The sequence below is a fragment of the Protopterus annectens genome, chromosome 4.part0, assembly GCF_019279795.1.
Source record: "Protopterus annectens isolate FY-2018-M chromosome 4.part0, PAN1.0, whole genome shotgun sequence".
NCBI lineage: Eukaryota > Metazoa > Chordata > Ceratodontiformes > Protopteridae > Protopterus > Protopterus annectens.
In genome coordinates, this window is record NC_056733.1 from 252,875,803 (window position 1) to 252,896,890 (window position 21,088).

The 21,088-nt window shown below is 44.6% G+C and overlaps 1 protein-coding gene across 1 annotated transcript in view; it reads right to left on the minus strand.

The window, feature by feature from the left end:
- The window catches only part of MORC2 (MORC family CW-type zinc finger 2), a 1,452,408-nt gene that overhangs the window by 1,107,722 nt on the left and 323,598 nt on the right, over positions 1 to 21,088 (minus strand). The window contains exon 11 of the mRNA XM_044068246.1: positions 2,935 to 3,017. Coding sequence (XP_043924181.1) covers positions 2,935 to 3,017 — 83 coding nt within the window. The remainder of the gene's footprint in view (positions 1 to 2,934; positions 3,018 to 21,088) is intronic.

Consider the following 21,088-nt stretch of genomic DNA (forward strand, 5'->3'; position numbering starts at 1 on the left):
ACAATATGAATTGTAACCTGGTAGTGCTGGGGTGCTCTCTGGAGCCTTGAACCAGGTTTCCGTCACTGCACAAATATCGATTTTCTCCATACTGAGGAGTGCCTCGAGTGCGTGCATTTTGAGGTTGAGACTTCTGGCGTTGAGTAGCATTACCCTTAGTTTTTGGTTACCTGCGCTGGTTACGGTGGTTGGTTTGTCCTTTGAGCCTTGCCTAAAAAAGGCACTATGGGGACGGCAGGAGCCTTGGCCAGTATTCGAAAGCCTAGGGGTGACAGGTGCAAACCATCTCTGGAGAAACAGAGGGGCTTGTCTATCATGTCATCCCAGGCAGACAGACACTGGATCCCCTTAGAATGACACAAGAAGCTTAGCCAATTGTTGAAATTGATCATTTTGTCTTTGTACTGTGGTATCATTCTAGGTGAAGGTAGTATGCTACTCAAGGTCAGGGTCATACCAGCTTGGGCAACATGATCAGAGAGCTCCTCAATGTCTCTCTTCATGTAGTCCAGGGAGGTAAGTCTTAGATCATTCACACCAACATGTACAATGACAGCGTCATACTTGTATTTTATTCTGGAGTGACCTAACTGCCTGTGTTATGTAGCGGATCCTAGCACCAAACAGGCAGCTGACAGTAACCTTCTTGTTCAACCTGGTGAGTGGAACATGTGTGCGCCTTACTATAGAGTCTCATATTACTAGCGTGATGGGTATTGTGTTTTGCCTTAGGGGCTGTCGTGAGGCACACTGCTGAGGTGAATTGTGTGTTTTCTGGCTTGTGTTTGGAGGTGCAGGTTGCTTGCTTGTCTGCTTTGGAGGGCACGGTTTCTTTTTCAGATTGGTACCTGGTGCCTCCGAATATGCTTTTGTGTATTTGTGTGTATATTTTGCTGGTGCTTGTTTTGTAGATCCATGTGTGACTGGTGGTGTGATGCTAGTGTGTCTCCTCTCCTCTTGACTGTCTGTTACAGTCAAGGGTTGAGAGTGCTTAGCCTCCAGTCTGGCTGTGTATTTGCATCTCTCAAGTGTTTGTGTCTAGAGGTAAGAGGAGAGGGTTGTCTGTATACATGAGGCAGTTGTGACATTGCCTCAGGATGCCCAATTCCACAAGATGAACTGGAGAGTACACCTGAAGCTGACCTCTGGATATGCTTGGAAAAGTGAGTTTCACTTGTCTTGCAGACAGTCGAGGGTCTTATGCTGTATTATAATAGTGCTGTCTAGGAGATTTGGAAAATAATAGTGCTGTCTAGGAGATTTGGACAAGTGACAAGTGCTGATTTGGGTTATGCAAGTGCTGCAATAACAGCAGTTGATCTAAAGCACTTGAGTTGAGGCTTGCCTAGTTCTAAGGGAAAATTTGCAGTGCAGACTTTGTGGAGCCAGGAATAGTACACCCCAGCTAACCAACGCTGCTCTGTGCGCAACACCGCGCAAAAAGAGAGTTGCAGGGTTTTAAGAGAGAGATCAAGGAGTTTGGAATTGACCCAAAATGGCCAATAAAACTACAGTTTCTAGGCAGTAACCACTCCTACAGGGACAGGCAGGCTGCTCAGTGTTAACCACTGCCACTGGTGAACACAGAGACTTCCCTTTAGCCCAAGTAAGCACTGGCCTCCAAGAAACTTACAAACAGTTCAGAACAGCAACTCTGTAACTGAACTTTTTTTAAATTATAGAAAGTGGGGAAATAGCAGGATGTTTTTGTTTAAGGATAGCAGATGCACACAAGTAGCAAACTAGTCAGAACAGTGAAATAAATCACCCCAACACGTGTGTGCTAGGTCAGAGGCAGGTAAAATGCAATTTTAAGAAAAAACGATTTTAAATTAAGTGTAACACAGAAAATGCAATAAACAGGCTCTAGGTATGTTCTAAATACTGTTTCAAACACAGATATCAACTTTTGCAAGCAAGAAAATGCCGAAAAGTAGGCGGCAATGCAGTTTTTCTAAGAAATAAATCAGAAGAAAATACTTAAAATCTCAAAAGTGGCTCCTTTCTTCTCTCAGCGTTTCTCCTCTTTGTAGGTGCTTGGTCTGACATGGTCTAAAAAAACATTTTCAGCCCCAACCAGTCCAAAAGCATGACAAAGCAAAGATCTTTGCAAAGATCTTTACAAAGATTAAAGCACCTTTTTAGAAAATGCCAAGTATAATACAGCAAGACACAACACAATTGCTTAACTTTAAACAATGCAAAGTAAAAAACAAAATTGCCACAACTGATTATCACCTGGAGGTTCTCACTGTTCGCTATTTGTCACACATACTACTGAGTGACAATGCATGCTGCCATGAAAAGCCACTATCTAGCAAAAAAGTGCCAAATCCCAGCTCATTTAAAAAAGGTTTGTCAAAAGACAAGTGGATATTGCAATACCTGGTATGGGAAGCCACTTTTATTTTTATGACTCAGGCAATACCAAAAGACAAATTTTCATACCAAAAACAAAAAAAATCAACTAGATGTCTATTACAGCAACACGTTGTGACTACTTGCAATATTTGTTGAATATGACCATCCCAAGACATCAGAAACCTCAGTTTAAGAAACATTTCACACCAAAGCACTACTACGTAAGAAACTGAGACAATTATTTTTAACCTATTCATTTCCTCACATACACTAACCAGGTAAATGCATATGGTGCAGCAGGAATAACTGTACACTTCTGTGAGTGGCAAGGAAGTGTGCGTCTTCAGCACCCACACTGGTTGAAGTTTATTCAAAAGGATATTCACAATGTCTAAAAGCACTAAATGACACCTGGTTAGAATTTATATCTACAAGATCATCTGTGAGCCCACTAGGGGGACTACACTACTGAATGCAAATTTAGAGAGCTGCACAGGTCTATGCAGTAATGTGAACATACGCATGCACACAAACAGACACACACACATCTGCATACATAAATAAATTTCTTACCCTAGCTTCTCTACTCACATCCCCACCCAGTCGCAGTTCTAACGCTCGGGCTTTACTTTCGGCTTCACGAGCCTTTTCCTCAGCTAAAATTAAAAATACATGCAGCAGCTTAATTCCAAATGCAACATAAACAGAAATAATACACTTATAATGCATATACTTGATATTTAAGACACTAAGTGGTTCAGAAGGTTGCAAATATGCCTTTGATGCTAAGATCATAAAGCTATTCATTCTCTTCCCGTAAAGCAGGGTATACATTACAAAAAACACAGACAGGCCGCCAAGGTGTCCAGAAACTCAGTAGTACTTTCGTACCTGTTGCAAATTGTACTTTCGTACCAAAGAAATGAGCCGATAATCCACGATTCATTAGACGTTTAAGCGTTTATAGTCGCAATTAAACTTTACACAATGACTTTGTCTCATAACATCCATCAATTCTACGGTGGGCTGATTCAATCCTGTTACCCGGTTAGACTTGATGGGATCATCTCGTTAGAGAGCTCATAATCCACGCCTGCCTGTGCATAATAAAGTTTAATTGTGACTATAAACGCTTAAACATCTAATTAATCGTGGATTATCGGCTCGTTTCTTTGGTACGAAACTACAACTTACAACAGGTATGAAAGTACTACTGAGTTTCTGGATACCTTGGCGGCCTTGTCTGTGTTTTTTGCAACTGTTTTTTTCTGTGTTTAGGGTATACGTTGCAACACACATCACTATACTAAACATAAGACGGTACTAAATCCAATTACAGAAGTACATCATTATATAGAACAAACTAACAAGAAAAACATACGTTGTACTAACCTCCCTGCATTATGTGATTCAGATAGCAGATTAGTTAAGTAAGAAAGTAACACACCAGCAGATCTTTAAGAACATCGTCTGCAGTGCATGTTTCTTATATGCATGCTTCTTATGTGTAGGTCATATTACAACATGGTGTTCGCTCACTTGCATACAACTCCTACACAGGAAGCCCATGGAGTAGAACTGATGGCTGTCTTACATGTGATCAACATGTAAATTGGTTGAATACTTTTCAAATTTTGCTTCCTCAGCATTGTTATTCCCAAATGTCATTCCCACAGACTGAATAAGACAATCTAATCAACATGCAGTACGAAATGGTTTTCACATTTGCAGACAGAGTCTGTTTCCCTGTATGTGTAGCTGTGGAGTCACGGTATGGGGTATGTAAAGCCCCCTACATGAGGCAGTGTAGAGGAAGGGTTCTTCCTCTGCAAAGAAATAACATTACAGTTGTGCAAGTATTGATTAAGGAAGTTGTGTAGTTAGTTGGTTGCAATCAGCCAATTAGTGCCTCAGATGGTTGGCACCTAACTACTCCTAGGAGAACCAGGGCTAAAAGGTATAAATGACTTTCCAATCTCCAGTTCTTGACTCTCACTTTACACCTGCAAAGAATTAGGGTACTGGAAGATTACTTACAGGATGTACTGCACTCACTGTGCATCAGTTACAGAACACCAGGAAAGAAGGATAAAGGAGAAGTAATCTAATCAATACAGAGGCCTTTCTCGAAGATGGTAAAATATTGTGAATATTCACGTATCAATTACATGCATCATAAATTGTGTGTGTGTGTGTGTGTGTGTGTGTGTGTGTGTGTGTGTGTGTGTGTGTGTCACTGGGACCCCCTTGACCTATGTGAAGCACGGCCAGGATCCCAACTAATATCCCTAAACTTTCAACTGAAATTGAAAGAGCATGAAAGACAGGAAGACATTCAGCTTAAGATGCCTTATGGGACAAATCTTTACAACATAGTGCTGTATTCCTGGAGTAGGGATCTAAACTACAATGTATGGTGAAGGTATGCAAAAAGCTATGCAAGTCAATGATACATTCTTAAAAAAAGAACTATAGGTACCCATCTCCTGGTTGAATGGACTGTCAAATGTGTTGATCACTGGGCTGTCAGTCTTCTGGAAACAAGACAAGACACTACAGGTGGCAATCCCCCTTATTAGGAATTTGTCATGCAACTGCAGAGCACTCCCTGCCAGATGCAAAGAAAAAAAAAACTTTTGAGGTAAGTAGAAATATGATAAACATCCGATAATACGACAAAAGTACAGTTGAGTACACTTACCATAAATGTAGATGTTAAAGTGTATTTACTGTTGCAGTCATCACATTTGGATCATCTACCTGCAGGTAGCCCTCAGCCGGCCTGAATACCAGAGTCTTCAGATTTCTGCGTCGGATGCTGTCGCATCTTCCTTGACGTCAGGGGTATAAAACATGCAGCCAACGCCATTACATCAGTTTTTCTTGCCCCAGATGTCAGGTGACCCCACAATAGGAAGCAATTATATGGTTTGGTACACCCCCAGCAAAAAGCAAATACACATGATATAATATATGCCAAACAAGGAGGAGAGGTAGAAGCAAGAGAAGTCAGGGGGCTGGGTGGGAGGGTAACCAGGACTGCAACAGTGAATATACTCGAACATCTACATTTATGGTAAGTGTACATACAACTGTACTACGTTCTTCGTTTTTCACTGCTGCAGTCATCACATTTGGGTTGATTCCCAAAGCTAAGGAAGGGAGGAGGAAGTTAAAGAGCATTAGGGCCAGCTAATAATCCCTGCAAGACTGCAGTGGCAAATCCAGCTCTGGATTTAGAAAAGATAGGTAGGTGGTATTGCTTGGTGAAGGTATGTACAGAGCTCCAGGTAGCAGCTTCTACGATGTCCCTGTTCGGGACCCCTCTCAGAAATGCCGCAGAGGTAGACACAGCCCTGGTGGAATGAGATCTTATCCCCTGTGGGGTAGGTTTTCCATGGTGCCTGTAGCAGAAATGGATGCAATGGGCTATCCATTTGGAAATGGTTTGCTTTGAAATAGCCTTCCCCTCTGCCCCTGCAGCAAAGCTAACTAGCAGCTGTTCAGATTTTCTGATAGGCTTAGTCCTGTCCAAACAGAATCTAAGTAGTCTGTGCACGTCCAGAGAGTGCAGTATTTGTTCCCCTTTGTTTTGTGGATTAGGGAAAAGAGTAGGCAAATGAATGGACTGATTTAGGGCCACAGAAGACACCACCCTGGGCATAAAGGAAGGATTAGTCTTGAGACCGACCCTGTCCGCATGGAAGATAATAAAGGGTTCCACTGCCATGAAGGCCTGAAATTCAGACACTCTTCTAGCTGAAGTAATGGCTAAAGGAAGGTTGTTTTCCAAGAAAGGAATTTCAACTCTGCTATAGCAGCTGGTTCAAAGGGGGGGGGGGGGTGAGCTTTTCCAATACAAAGCTAAGGTCCCAGGCTGGAGTGGGAACTCTCCTGGTGGGGGGGGGGTGTCTTAAATTTTTGGCCCCTCTAAGGAATTGCTTTAGCAAGTGGTGAGAGAAGAGGTGGCTCTGTATTATAATGAGCTGAAATGGCAGAGGCATGAACTAATTGACGAGAAGGTTAGGCCCTTGTGGAGCAGTTCTGTTAAGTACTGTAGAATATGAGGTAAGCTGGGCACCGTTGTGCCCATGCCCTGAGCTAGGCTCCAGGAACAGCATCCTTCCCACTTTTCAGCATAGGATTTTCTAGTACTAGGCCTCCTCGCCTCCAGAATGACATCCAGTACGTGCTTGCTGAGGGATGCTAGGGGAGAGCTCAAGGAATTAGCCAGGCTGCAAGCTTCAAGGTTTGAAGCTGAAGGTACAGAATCTGGCCCACCTGCTGGGACAGCAGTGAAGGGGTCTGAGGCATGTGACATGATTGTAGCAGTGTCATACTGCGTAAGAGGGTGTTACCAGTGCTAGCGTGGCCAGTCTGGTGCAATCAGTATTGTCCTTGGCTTGTTCCATTTGATCTTTAATAGGACCTTCGAGAGGAGAGGCAGAGGGGGAAAGGCATAAACTGAGAGGCTTTCCTAGGTGAAGGACAGGGCATCCACTTTCCAAGCTTGGCTGTGGGGAGCTCGTGTGCAGAATTTGTGCAATTGGTAGTTTTGAGAGGAGGCAAAGAGGTCTACCTCTGGAGTCCATTTCTTCCTCAAGAGGTTGAATATTTTGGGTTCTAGTTTCCATTTGTGTGGGTCCGGGATATTTCTGCTTAGGTCGTCTGCCAGTGAATTTAGTTTGCCTGGCAGGAATTGAGCTTGCAAGTGTACTTGGTAGCTCTAGGCTGTGTTCCACAGAGCCACGGCTAGTCTGCAGAGAGGGTACGAGTGGGTTCCCCCCGCTTGTTTATGTACCACATAACAGTGGTGTTTGTCTGTCTTTACCAATAGTTGTCCTGGAAGAATACGGTCTTTGAAGGCTGTCAGAGCATTCTGTACAGCTAACATTTCTTTTTGGTTGAAATGCAGGTGCATCTGTCTCGGGTTCAATCTGCCCTGAATGCACTGCCCTGCCGTGTGAGCCTCCCATGCATAGTTGGATGCGTCTGTTAGGGTTTGGTTGGCAGGGGGTAGAGTGAAAGGGATTCCCTTGTTGTGGTAGCAGGCCTCTGCCTACCAAAGGAACTCTGTCTTCATACAAGGAATGATAGAAATCATTGCTTCCACGTCCTGAGAATGCTGACATCATAGACTTTTTAGATATCATTGGAGTTTCCTCATATGCAGTCTTGCATATGGAATTGGTAAAATGCAAGAGGCCATGAACCCCAGGGCTTGCAGTATTTTCCTTGCAGATAGCAGGGGTTTTGTGGCCAATAGTTTGAAGTAGGCTGTCAAATAAACTTGTTTCTCCAGAGTGAGGAATGCCATCTGGGAAGTTGTGTTCAAGCTTGCTCCCATTAATGCAATCTGTTGGCAGGGTACTAGGTGATATTCTTTTTGTTGACGGTGTACCCCAGAGAGGTTAAAAGTTTCTTGACAAATACCAGGTGTAATAGCAAGTCCTGGCTTTCTGCATGAATAAGACAATCGTCCAAGTATGGGTATATTTGAATATTTCTCTGCCTGCAAAATGCAATGGCTGGAGCTAGACTCTTTGTGAACACCCTGGGTGCAATAGATAAGCCAAAGGGAAGAAGCTGTTACAGAGTGGCTAGCATGGGAAGAAGCTGTTGCAGAGTTAGCATTTTGAATTTTGGAACTACCAGAAAGGTACTGAAAATAGAGAGGTCCAGGCTAGGACGCCAGGAGTTTTCTTTTCTGGGTACCAGAAACAGTCTTGAATAAAAACCTTGTCCCCTTTGTTCTGCTGGTAGAATAGCCCTGATATTGAGAAGAGAGAGAACCTGCTGTTAGGCCTCTGCCCATTGATTTGGGGGTAGGCCTAGCCAACCACTTGGGGTTGGTAGTGTGTGGAAGTGGAATCTGTATCCTTGGAAAACTATGTTCAAAACCCATTTGTCCTGGGTAATGAGTTCCCAGTTTTTTGCATGCAGGGAGAGCTTTCCTCGTAAGGGAGCAGGTAGTTGAGCAGGGCTTGGAAGGGTTAAGGTTAAGTCACTGTGCCATTTTTTCATAGGGGGGTGGCTTACTACTCCCTGCTTTGGAAGTGGGAGCCCCCCCACTATTTAGATCTGTGCATAACCTGAGACTGTAGCCTAGGTGGTCTGCTGTTCCTGGGTTTGGACTGAGAAGGCCTAGAAGGGGAATGGAAAAGTACAGTTGTGTACCTACCATAAATGTAGATGTTAGAGTGTATTCACTGTTGCAGTCATTACTCTTGGGTTATCCTGCTGGCAGGCTACCCGCAGTCAGCCAGAATTCCAAAGTCTAGGTCCGGCGTCAGTTGCTGTCGCGTCTTCCCTGACGTCAGTGTGCCAGGGGTATAAAAGATGCAGCCGACACCATTTTCTTCAGTTTTTCTTGCCCCAGATGTCAGGTGCCCCAAAATTGGTAGGCTGAAAAATATGCCAATAAAAATGCATGCACAAAAATAACATTTCCTTCATCTACAAGCAAATACACCAAAAAGGTTGTATAGGATAGAGAAGTGCAGATAAGTCCCAGCAAAGAAAAGGGGGATGGTGGGTGGGTAACCTGGACTGCAACAGTGAATACACTCGAACATCTACATTTATGGTAGGTACACAACTGTACTATGTTCGTGTTTCACTGTTGCAGTCATTACTTTTGGGTTGAATCCCAAAGCTGAGGATGGGTGGCTGGGCTAAATAGGATTAGGAGAGGCTATGAGGCCCTGCAGAACTGCAGTGGCAAAGCCTGCTCTGGACTCAGAGTACAGAGGTAAGTGGTAGTGCTTTGTGAAAGTGTGCACTGAACTCCAAGTTGCAGCCTTTAAGATATCTTTGGTTGGTACTCCTCTGAGGAAGGCAGCTGAAGTGGCTGCTGCTGGTCTGGTGGAATGAAGCCTAATGCCCTTAGGCACTGATTTGCCATGCTGAAAATAGCAGAAACGGATGCAATGGCCTATCCATTTAGAAATAGTCTGTTTTGAGATGGCCTTTTCTTGTGATCCTGCAGCATATGACACAAAGTTGCTCAGTCTTTCTGAAAGCTTTAGTTCTGTCAAGTAGAAGCGTAACTGCCTGTGTATGTCCAAAGAATGCAAAATTTTCTCACCCTTGTTCTATGGATTTGGATAAAAGGTAGGCAAGTGAATGGTTTGGTTGAGGGCCACAATGGACACCACCTTAGGCATAAATGTAGGGTTTGTCCTCAGAGAAACCCTGTCTGGATGAAAAATTATAAAAGGTTCCACAGCCATGAGTCCTGGTAACTCCGAGACTCGTCTTGCAGAGGTTATTGCTAGGAGCAGAACTGTTTTCCAGGATAAGAATTTTATATCTGCTGTTGATGCTGGCTCGAAAGGAGGCAGTGTTGAGTTTTTTCAAAACATAATTTAGGTCCCAGGCCGGAATTGGTGCTCTCCTTGGAGGTCTAATGTTTTTAGTCCCTCTGAGGTACTGCCTTATTAAAGGATGAGAAAAGATAGGTGGTTCCGTATTGTAATGGGATGAAATGGCAGAGGCATGAATCTTAATTGATGAGAAAAAAAGGCCTTTGTTCAGCATCTCAGGTATTGTAAAATCTTGGGGATATTTGGTACACACGTGTCAATGCCTTGTTCCTGGTTCCAAGCACAGAATCTCTTCCATTTTTCTGCATAAGATTTTCTGGTACTGGGCTTCCTGGCCTCCAAGATAACATCCATAACAGCTTTTCAAAGAGGAGTGTTCTGAATGGCTACATTATCTGCCATGCTGCCAGATTTAAGGTCCTGAGTTGACTGTGCTGGGTCAGCAAGTGAGAAGTTTGAGGCAATATCCATGCTGGACCTTGAGACAAGCTCTTTAGGATTGGGTACCAGTGCTGGCGTGGCCAGTCTGGTGCAATCAGTATAATTTTTGGCTGTGCCCCATAAGGTCATTGCTTGTCTGCAGAGGGGGTAGGAATGTGTACCTCCCTGCTTGTTTATGTACCACATAACCGTAGTATTGTCTGTCTTTATCAGTAGCTGTCCTGGATGAAGCAGGTCCTTGAAAGCTGTCAGAGCATTTTGAACAGCTAGCCTCTCTTTGATTGATGTGAAGATGCATTTGGTTTGCAGGCCATGTGCCCTGAATACATTTTCCTGCCATATGGGGCCCACAGGCATAATCTGATGCATCCGTTGTCAGTGTCTGGCTGTGGGTAAACTGAATGGCAGACCCTTGTTGTGGTGACAGGCCTCTGCCCACCATCGAAACTCCTGTTGCAGGCAGGGAATGAGTGCAATTACTGTCTCCAGGCTGTGGCAATGCTGAGTCCAAACACTTTTTAGATACCATTGTAGTTTCCTCATACGCAGTCTGGCATACGGAATTAGTAGAATGCAAAATGCCATGAAACCCAAGGCCTGCAGGATTTTCCTTGCAGATAAGTGGATTTTTGTTGCCAATTTCTTGAAGTCAGTTGCTTTTGTTTGTCTGCCGTGAGATAAGCCATCTGGACAGTTGTATTTAAGCTTGCACCCAGGAATATTATCTCTTGAGAGGGCACTAGTTTTGATTTCATTTCGTTTACTGTGTACCCTAGGCCAATTACTAATCTTTTTACAAATGCCATATGCTTTAGAATAATGTCTTTGTTCTCTGCTTGAATTAGGCAGTCGTCCAAGTAGGGATATATTTGAATTCCTCTTTGTCTGCAAAACGCAATTACTGGTGCCAGGCATTTTGTGAAGACCCTGGGAGCAGTAGATAAGCCAAAGGGCAGTGCAGAGAATTGGTAATGCACTGAGCCAGCTATGAATCTGAGGTATCTTTTGCAAGACTGTCTGATTGGGACATGCAGGTATGCCCCTTTTAGGTCCAAAGTTACAAGCCAAGCTTTCTTGCCCAGCATAGGCAGTAGCTGCTGTAGAGTCATCATCATGAATTTTGGAACTTCCAGAAAATTATTTAGTATAGACAGGTCCATTATTGGTCTCCAGGTTTTGTCCTTTCTGGGTACTAGGAAAAGTCTGGAGTAAAATCCTTGCCCCTGCTCTTGTTGTGGTACTTGCGGAATGGCCCTCACGTCCATGAGGTCTGTAATTTGTTTTTGTGCCTCTGCCCATTGATTGTGTGGGAGGTCTGGCATGCCTTTTGACCTTGGTAGGGTGTGAAAATGGAACCTGTAGCCTTGGGACACTATGTTCAGGACCCATTTGTCTTGGGTAACCATTTGCCAATTTGATGAAAAAAGTGCTAGTTTTCCCCCTAAGGGGGCTGCCAAAAAAAATGCTAGGATCTGGCAGAGGAAAGTCATTGGGACTGTTTCCTGTAAAGTTGTGATGTCTTCTCCGCTTTTGGAGGTAGGAGCACCCCATTGTTTAGGCCTGTATGAGCCTTGGGGCTGAGATCTGCCTCTGGGATGCCTGTATCTGCCTCTTTGTGGTCTGTCTGACACTGGAAAGGACCAATTTTTAGAAGGCCAGTTCCTGCTAAACCTGGGTGGCTGTACCTGTAACAAATCCTTGACTGTCTGCATGTATTTTGCTTTATCATCCATTTTTTTTCAACACCTCTTCTGCTTTAGTACCAAACAAAGTATCATGCTATAATGGTGCATCTAATAATTTTGCTTTAACACGATCAGGCAGATTCTGTAACTTTAACCAAGCATGCCTTCTAATAACAGAACCTGTAACAGCGGCCCTACAAGAGGCCTCCAGTGAATCATAACCACACTGCAAAGTATGCTTTCCCACTTGTTCAGCTGCATGCAATAAATCCTGCAATTCCTTGTTCTCTGAACATTCAGTATTTGTCAACAATTTCTGTTTAAGCAGTGACATTAAATATAGCTGATATTTAAGCATATGAAACTGACAATTTAAAGCCCTTACAGCTAAGGTAGCAGAAGTGTAAATTTTCCCCCCATCTGTCTAGAGCCCTAAACTCCCTATTAGAGGGGACAGGGTTTTTTGCAGTGGAAGCTTTAACTCCTTTGGGACCCTGAGATATAGTTTGTGGGTCAGCAGTGGGGTTTTTATATAGGAATTTATGAGAATCCGGGACCCTGTAGTACCTGTCTGGCTTAGTAGGTGTAGGGGGTAAAGAGTCAGGGGACAGGCCGGACTCTGAAAATACATCTACAATGTCTAGAACAGGTCGAATAGCAAGGGGTCTGTGCTGAGGAAGTAGCAGAAAGTCTCTGAGCCTTTTCTTAGATTCAGAATAATCTTGGCTCTCCCAGTGGAAATGCTCCTTCATGGTATGCAGGGTTTCCCCAAAAGAATAATCCTCAGGAGGAGAGGCTGAAGGAATGGATTCTTCAGCATCAGGATCATCATAGGGAAGCATGGAATAATCCTGTTCAGAAGAGGAATCAGAGGAAATAGAAACCTGATCAGAAGAATCATACTCTGTCTCTTGCCTAGGCCTCTTATCGGGAGGGGGATGGGAGCCCCTGATCAAAGTAATTAGGTCTTCGGCCATTTTGAGCATCGGTTTTTTAGGCATGGAAGTCTGAGTAGGAGAATGCTGTCCTTGTTTCTTTGTCTTTAGAGCTGCTTTAGTCTTAGAAGCTGAAGATGGCTTAATATATAGTTGTGTAGGTCTGAAGACACCCTCAGAAGCCGATGCCTGCTCAGTGCCTCCGGACCCATCTGAGGGAATGATTTCCGAGTGTCCAATACCTAGAGTATCCAAAGGCCCAGTTGGCTCCACGTGGGAGTCTGAAGCGGCCTGTGGCTCTGAGGTAGTGGACGCCAGGGGCTGCGAAAGCACCTCACTGAGAACCGGCAAACCAGCGACTGGCCTAGCAGAGGCCTCGTTGTCGGTTTTGGACCTCGGATGCCTATCCTTTTCCTTGTCCTTGCGTTTTTTGTAAACTCCGGTTGTCGGCTGTTCCGATGGCATTATATAATTAAATCTTCAGCCAAAGTAATGAAATGCAAAATCGAACCGATGCTTAATAGTGCGTTGGTTAAATCTAGCACAAAACTGACAGCTAGCAATGTGATCAAGGCCTAGGCAAGGGATACAGTAAGAGTGGAAATCCTTATGAAGTATTTGCTTCCCACAAGAAATACAATTGTAAACTTTTTCTAACATTGGTCTGGAGCAAGAAAAACGTTTCCCCAATGGGGTACTTAGCTTTAATGAAGACTTCGGTTCTGAAAGTCGGATTTGAAAATCTCAGGAGTTGGCCAACCAGCACTTGCAAACTGCTTTTGCTTCGGGCACCGCACGGCAAGTAAGACTGAAGAAAATGGCGTCGGCTGCATCTTTTATAGCCCTGCCACACTGACGTCAGGGAAGAGGCGACAGCAACAGACACCGGACCTAGACTTTGGAATTCTGGCCGACTGAGGGTAGCCTGCCAGCAGGATAACCCAAGAGTAATGATTGCAACAGTGAAACCCGATGAACATGGACCAGTTCTTTGAATGCCAATGCCTACTGAATCTGGGAGGTTACACTTGTAGGAAATCTTTTAACAGTTTGCATAGATTTAGCTTTTTCCTCCATCCTTTTGAGGACTTCCTCTGCTTTGTTGCCAAAAAGGCGGTCTTGGTTTAAGGGAGTATCCAGTAATTTAGCTTTTACATGATCTGGCAAAGTTTTGTTCCTTAAGTCAAGCATGCCTTCTAATTACAGACTCAGTGATAGCAGCCCAGCAAGATGCTTCTAAAGCGTCAAAACCACATTGCAAAATATGTTTACCAACTTGTTCTGCAGAATGCATTAAATCCTGTAATTCTTTGTGTTCAGTACAGTCAGGAATCAACATAATTTTCTGTTTAAGTAGCCCCATAACATGCTGCTAATACTTTAACATATGAAACTGACAATTTAAAGCCCTAATGGCTAAAGTAGCAGAAGTGTATACCTTCTTACCCCATGTGTCTAAGGCTCTAGAATCTCTTATCAGAAGGGGTAGGATTTTTGCCAGCAGTAGCCTTAATGCCTTTTGGTCCTTGGGAAATGGTCTCTTGATCTGCAGAAGGATTCTTGAAGAGGAACTTGTGAGAGTCAGGTACTCTGCAGTACCTGTCAGGTTTTCTGGGAGCTGGAGGTAAAGTGTCTGGGGTAAGGCTAGATTCCAAGAAAGCATCATCTACAATGTCCAGAACAGGAGGGATAGCTAAAGGCCTGTGTTGAGGTAGTAGTAAGAATTCCCCAAGTCTCTTTTTGGACTCAGAATAATCCTGGCTTTCCCAGCGGAAATGCTCCCTAAGAGTGTGCAAGGTTTCACCGAAAGAAAAATCTTCTGGAAGGGAAGCAGAGGGAATGGATCAGAATCCTCATAAGTAGATAAGGGCAAATCCTAGTAATCAGAAAGAGCAGAAATATCAGATTCCTGATCAGAAAGAAAATCAGTTCTAGGTCTCTTAGAGGGAGAAGGCTGGCTTCCCCTAATTAAGGTAAAAAGGTCTTCAGCCATTCTAAGCATTTTATTTTTAGGACTATGGGCCTGAGCCTGTGGTTTGGTCGTCAGTTTTCTGGGCGTGGTGAGAGTTTTTGGCCTGGATGAAAACAATGGCATTGGTTTAATATGAATGTCTGTAGGCCTGAATACACCATCAGAAGCCGGTGCCTGCACAGCAGCTCCAGACCCATCCAAGGCAGAGACATCCGCAGGTTCCATAGTCGAAGAAGCATCTCATAGGTTCATAGGTTTATACTAGGCTAACTGCCCTAGGGCATTTATAAGCCTAGCCCAAAGTTATGTGGCTTACGCCGCCCCTTATGTTAGAAATACTGTGCCCATTAGTTTGTTGTGCCTCTGTCCAGTAGTGACACAGAGATGATTCCCGGGGTAAACCTACGATCTCCCATCCACCGGTCAAGATTTCTCTTGAACAGAGCCAGCGAGGTGCTCTGCCTCACATGGACCGGGATTTTATTCCACAGCATGGGGAGTCTCTGGGTGATAAATCTATCCCTCCAGCACGTCCTATTTATATCCGTGCTAAGGTTTAAGTCTCTTGCTCTAGTGGTTTTGGTGGATTTGGATTTTTTGAGGTGGAGCATGTCCATTGGTTGGTCATGGCCTTGTATGTCAGGCACAGGTCACCTCTGAGCAGACGGTATGCAACTGAATAGAGTTGGAGTTTCTTCAGTCTGGCAGCATATGACAGGTTTTGGAGTCCCTTTATCCTTTTGGTGAGGAACATTTGGGGTCTCTCCAATTGCTGCAGGTGTCGGGTGAGATACATCCCGAATGGGGCATTGTACTCTATCATTGGTCTGATAAGTGAAGAGTACAGGGGAACAATGACCTCACTTGATCTGGATGTGAATCCTTCATGATCAGGTGGGCAATGTAGAAGTCTTCGAACCACTTTAGCAACGTGAGCGTCAAACGAGAGGCCACTGTCAACCTGGGTCCCCAGGTCCCTGATAACCTCTTCTGTGCTTAGTGGGTTGCCACCTATATGGTAGCTTGGGGTTACCTTGTTTTTCCCGAAGGGTATGACAATACACTTTTTTGCGTTTAACTTCAGGCCATGGCTCTGGCACCAGCTATCAGTTTCCGTGAGACCCCTCTCTGAAGGATGTCTGTGTCCGATGTACTATCCACTATGGCACCCAGTTTGCAGTCATCCGCAAACTTTGTCAGCCATAGTCCTCCTATGTTTGCCTGTACTTCTGAGAAGTAGATGGCGAACAATAGGGCACCAAGGACTGAGCCCTGTGGGACTCCACTTGTAACTGGCTTGGAGTCTGACATGGCTCCAGCAACTCTAACCCCGTGGGTTCTGTCCTTTAGCCAGTTTGCAACCCATCTTGTGACATATGGGTTTACATTTAAGCTGGTAAGTTTCTCTATAATACCAGAGTGGGGTATTGTGTCGAAAGCTTTTGCAAGGTCAAGGTAGGCTGTATGGACTGCCTATCCCTCATCAATGGCCTTGGTGACTGTTTCGAAGAAGTCGACCAAGTTCAAAAGGCAAGATCTGCCCTTGACAAAGCCAAACTGGGTTGGGTCCAAGGTCTGCAAGTCCCCTATGTCCTTGTTTATGAGTTCCATTATGATCCTCTCCATAGCTTTGCAGACCAGGCTTGTTAAGCTTATGGGGCGGTAATTACCAGGGTCCGTGAGGTACCGCCTTTGTGGAGTGGGACCACAGTTGCCGTGACGCCACTCCTTGGGCACATATCCTGTGGTGAGGCTAAGATTAAACAGCTGCCTTATGTGCGGGTTTAGTTCTTCATTGAGTTCATGTAGCACACAGCCGGGGACCCCATCCGTCCCATTGATGCTGTGTTTTTAGTTTAGAGAGCAGCTTTCACCTGCGCATTTGAGATGTCTGGGAGGCTGCTCTCAGTTGGGATAGTTATCTCTCCTTTTGGGGAGAAGGGGTGAAGTTTGCGCTGAACCTGTCTGCCAGTATGTTGGCAATGTCTGTGGGTTCAGTGATTTTGTATCATTTTGGACTAATTCTGAGCATATCTGGGAGTTTCCACCCAGGTTTCTGACATAGCTGAAGAAGGCCTTATGATTGTCTTTGAATCTATGGCAATTTTTCTCTCAAAGTTGGCCTTGGATGACTTTATGAGGGATCGTAGTTTCTTGCTAGTGCTGATCAAAGATGCCTTCCTTTTGGGATTTTGCTCTATCATGTAATAACTTTCTCCTCTTATTGTAAAGTTTGTTTATGGCTGGGGTCCACCAGACTGGACGTTTGCCCTTGGTGGAAAGAGTCTTGGTTTTATTTGGGATTGCCTGATCCATGCAGTCCTGAAGGTGTTCATAGAAGGCATTTGTAAGGGCTTCCGCAGCTTGGGTTGTGGTTTCCATTGGCTCGGGGGCCTTGAAGGATACCACACCTGTCTTGAGTAGTGTGAAGTTTGCTTTAGAGAAGTTCTTCACTGTGGTCTTTTTTGTTTGGGGTGGGGGCGGGATGTGGATTTCTAGTGAGATTAGTTTATGATCTAATCTCACCAATGAGGGATATACTTCCGGTGTGGAGCATTTTGTCCTCATGTCCGTGATGATGAGATCTAGTATATTTTCTCCTCTTGTGGGGATGGTGACTAGTTGTTCCATGGCATTTGAATTTATGAACTCCAGGAACCTTTGGGCTAGAAAGTTTGGGCTTGAGTAATGTTCCCAGTCTATATTCGGGTAGTTGAAGTCACCCAATATGATGGTGTTTGGAGATACATTTATACCCTCCAGTGTCTTCAGGAAGGCTGTGTGGGTTTCCTGAGTTTGAGAGGGTGGCCTGTAGCATGCTACAAATTGTAGAGCAGTTTTGCCTATGGTTAATTGCACCTGGATGGTTTCCGATGCTTTGTGTGTAGCCACCAACCTGGAGGTGTGGGTATCCTTGATGAATATGGATACACCCCCTCCTTTTGTGGTGTGGTCCGGGTTTTGGGGCCGGAACGCATGATATGAGATGAAACCTGATAGTGCCGGGGTGCTCTCAGGAGCCTTGAACCAGGTTTCAGTCACAGCACAGACATCGATGTTCTCCATACTGAGAAGGGCCTCGAGTGCGTGCATTTTGAGATTTAAACTCCTGGCATTGAGCAGCATTACCCCTAGTTTCTTCACGTTTTTGTTTTCTAGGGTGGGAGGTTTAGAATTTGAGCCTTGCCTAAAAAAGGCACTATGGGGGTGGCAAGAGCCTTAGCCAATATCCGAATCCCAGGGTGACAGGTGCAAGCCGCCCCTGCGAAGCAGCGTGGCTTGTCGAGCATGTCATCCCAGGCAGACAGGCACTGGATCCCCTTTGAATGACACCAGAAATTAAGCCAATTGTTAAAGCTGATCATCTTGTCACTATATTGTGCCATCATTCTTGAAGGAAGGATACTGCTCAGGGTCAGGGTCATACCTGCCTGGGCTACATAATCAGAGAGCTCCTCTATGTCTCTTTTCATGTAGTCCAGGGAGGTACGTCTCAGGTCGTTCACACCAGCATGGACAATGACTGTGTCATACTTGTACTTGCCGTGGAGTGACCTGAGTGCTTGTGTTATGTGGCGGATTCTAGTGCCAGATAGGCAGCTTACCGTGACCTTCTCCTTGTTCAGCCTGGTGAGTGGGACGTCAGTGTGTCTGACTATGGATATCTCACGGCATATCGGAGTCAGAATAGGTCTCAGTAGAGGCCTGCAAATTAGAAGTAGTGAGTATCAGGGGCTGTGAAAGCACCTGAGTACCGGTGGACTGGCAACTAGCTTAACGGAAGCATTGTCTGCAGTTTTGGACCTATGCGGTCTGTCTCTATCCTTACTTTTTTTGGAATATCGGTAGTCGGATGGCTTGACGAAGCCAATTTGGAGTACAAAGAATGAGTACGAAAGTAATTAGCTGCAAAAATAGCCAGATGACAAATAGTTCAGGCATTGAACAAGGCACAAAACCGACGACGGACATTGTGGTCTGGGCCTAAACAAGGGATGCAGTAAGAATTAAAACCACTATGAGGTATTTGCTTTCCACAGGTAAGACAATTGTTAACTTACGGACATCAGTTAGAGCAAGAAAAAGGATCCCCAATGGGTTACTTAACTTTTTTGAAGACTTCGGGTCTGAAACTCGAAAAAGTACAGTTTTGTACCTACCATAAATGTAGATGTTCGAGGATCCACATTGCTGCAGTCATAACCTGTGGGTAGTCCGCTGTCCTCGGTCGGCCCGAATACCAGAGAGTTAGGCTGGCGTTGGTCATTGTCACCCAGAGCTGACGTCAGTACGTAGTAGTACTTAAGCGCATGACCGACGCCATATCCTCAGTCTTTCTTGCCCCAGATGTCAGAAGGCCTAAAAAAGAAAGGCCAGAGCCAAAATAGTAAATACCAAACAACCACCAGTGAGGAAAAATAATAAGTATCCCAAAAGGAAACACAGCAACCACAAACTATAGAGGGGAAGGAGGGAGGGAAAATAGGACTGCAGCAATGTGGATCCTCGAACATCTACATTTATGGTAGGTACAAAACTGTACTATGTTCTTCGTCTCACATTGCTGCAGTCATAACCTGTGGGTAGAATCCCAAAGCAAAGGAAAAGGGAGGCTGGCAAACTAAAAAGCATTAGGAGCTGCTAACATGCCCTGTAAAACTGCAGTGGCAAACCCAGCCCTGGACTTGGAATAAAGAGGGAGATGGTAATGCTTAGTAAAAGTGTGTACTGAACTCCAAGTAGCTGCCTCCAAAATATCCTTAGTATCTACCCCCCTCAAAAAGGCAGTAGAAGTGGCAGTAGCCCTAGTGGAATGAGGTCTGATCCCAGCAGGAACATTCTTCCCATGATGAGAATAACAAAAAGCAATACAGTGACCAATCCACTTAGAAATAGTTTGCTTTGAAACAGCTTTCCCTTGTGAACCCAAAGCAAAAGAAATAAATAACTGTTGAGTCTGCCTGAACTCTTCAGTTCTGCTCAAATAATAACGTAGCTGCCTGTGGATGTCCAAAGAATGCAAGACTTTTTCCCCCTTATTTTGGGGATCAGCATAAAAAGTAGGCAAATGAATAGACTGGTTCAAGGCCACATTAGAAATCACTTTAGGCATAAAAGTAGGGTTAGTACGCAAAGACACTCTATCCTTATGGAATATCAGAAAGGGTTCAACTGCCATGAGTGCCTGCAATTCAGATACCCTCCTAGCAGAAGTAATGGCCAACAAAAAAGCAGTCTTCCAAGACAAAAACTTCAACTCAGACGTAGCTGCAGGTTCAAAAGGAGGTAAAGTAAGCTTCTCCAACACAAAATTGAGATCCCAGGAAGGAGTAGGAGCTCTACGTGGGGGTCTTATATTTTTTGCCCCTCTAAGAAATTGTTTAAACAAAGGGTGAGAAAATAAAGGAGGGTCACAATCATAGTGAGCAGAAATGGCTGCAGCATGAACCTTCACAGAGGAAAATGACAAACCCTTGTCTAGTAATTCAGTAAGGTACTGTAGTGCAAAACTCAAATTAGGTTCTGAGACATCAAAGCCCTTTGCTGTGCTCCAAAGAAAAAATCTCCTCCATTTATCAGCATAAACTTTTCGAGTACTAGGCCGCCTGGCTTCCAAAATGACATTTAAAACCTGTTGAGGAAGCTGAGACCCCACCGGCTCTAAAACAGAATACGCCAGGCTGTTAGATGCAGGGACTGCACCCTGACATTGAGAAAATGATTGTTTGACTGGGATAACAAGTGAGGAATCTGTGGCAAAGGCCAAGGGGGCTCCTGAATTAAACTCCTCAGCAGAGGATACCAATGCTGACGTGGCCAATCTGGTGCTATTAGAATCATGCAAGGCTTGTCCCGCCTGACTTTCAAGAGTACCTTGGGAAGAAGAGGCAGAGGGGGGAAAGCATAGACGTGAAGGTTGTTCCAACTGAAAGATAGAGCATCCACTTTCCAAGCTTTTGGGTGAAACATCTTTGTGCAAAATTTTGGCAGTTGGAAATTCAGTGGAGAAGCGAACAGATCTATGTCTGGAGTTCCCCAAGTCACGGTCAACTGTTGGAATACCTGAGGATCCAATTTCCACTCGTGGGGATCCACAATTTGTCTGCTCAATACATCTGCTAGGGAGTTCTGTGCTCCTGGCAGAAACCGTGCTTGAAGATTGATGTGCAAACTCAGAGCAGTCTCCCACAATATCATTGCTTGTCTGCAAAGAGGGTAAGAATGGGTTCCCCCCTGCTTGTTGATGTACCACATGACTGTTGTGTTGTCCGTTCGAATCAACACCTGTCCCGGCTGAAGTAGGTCCTTGAAGGCCATCAAGGCAAATTGGACTGCTAACATCTCCTTCATGTTGATATGCAAATGTAG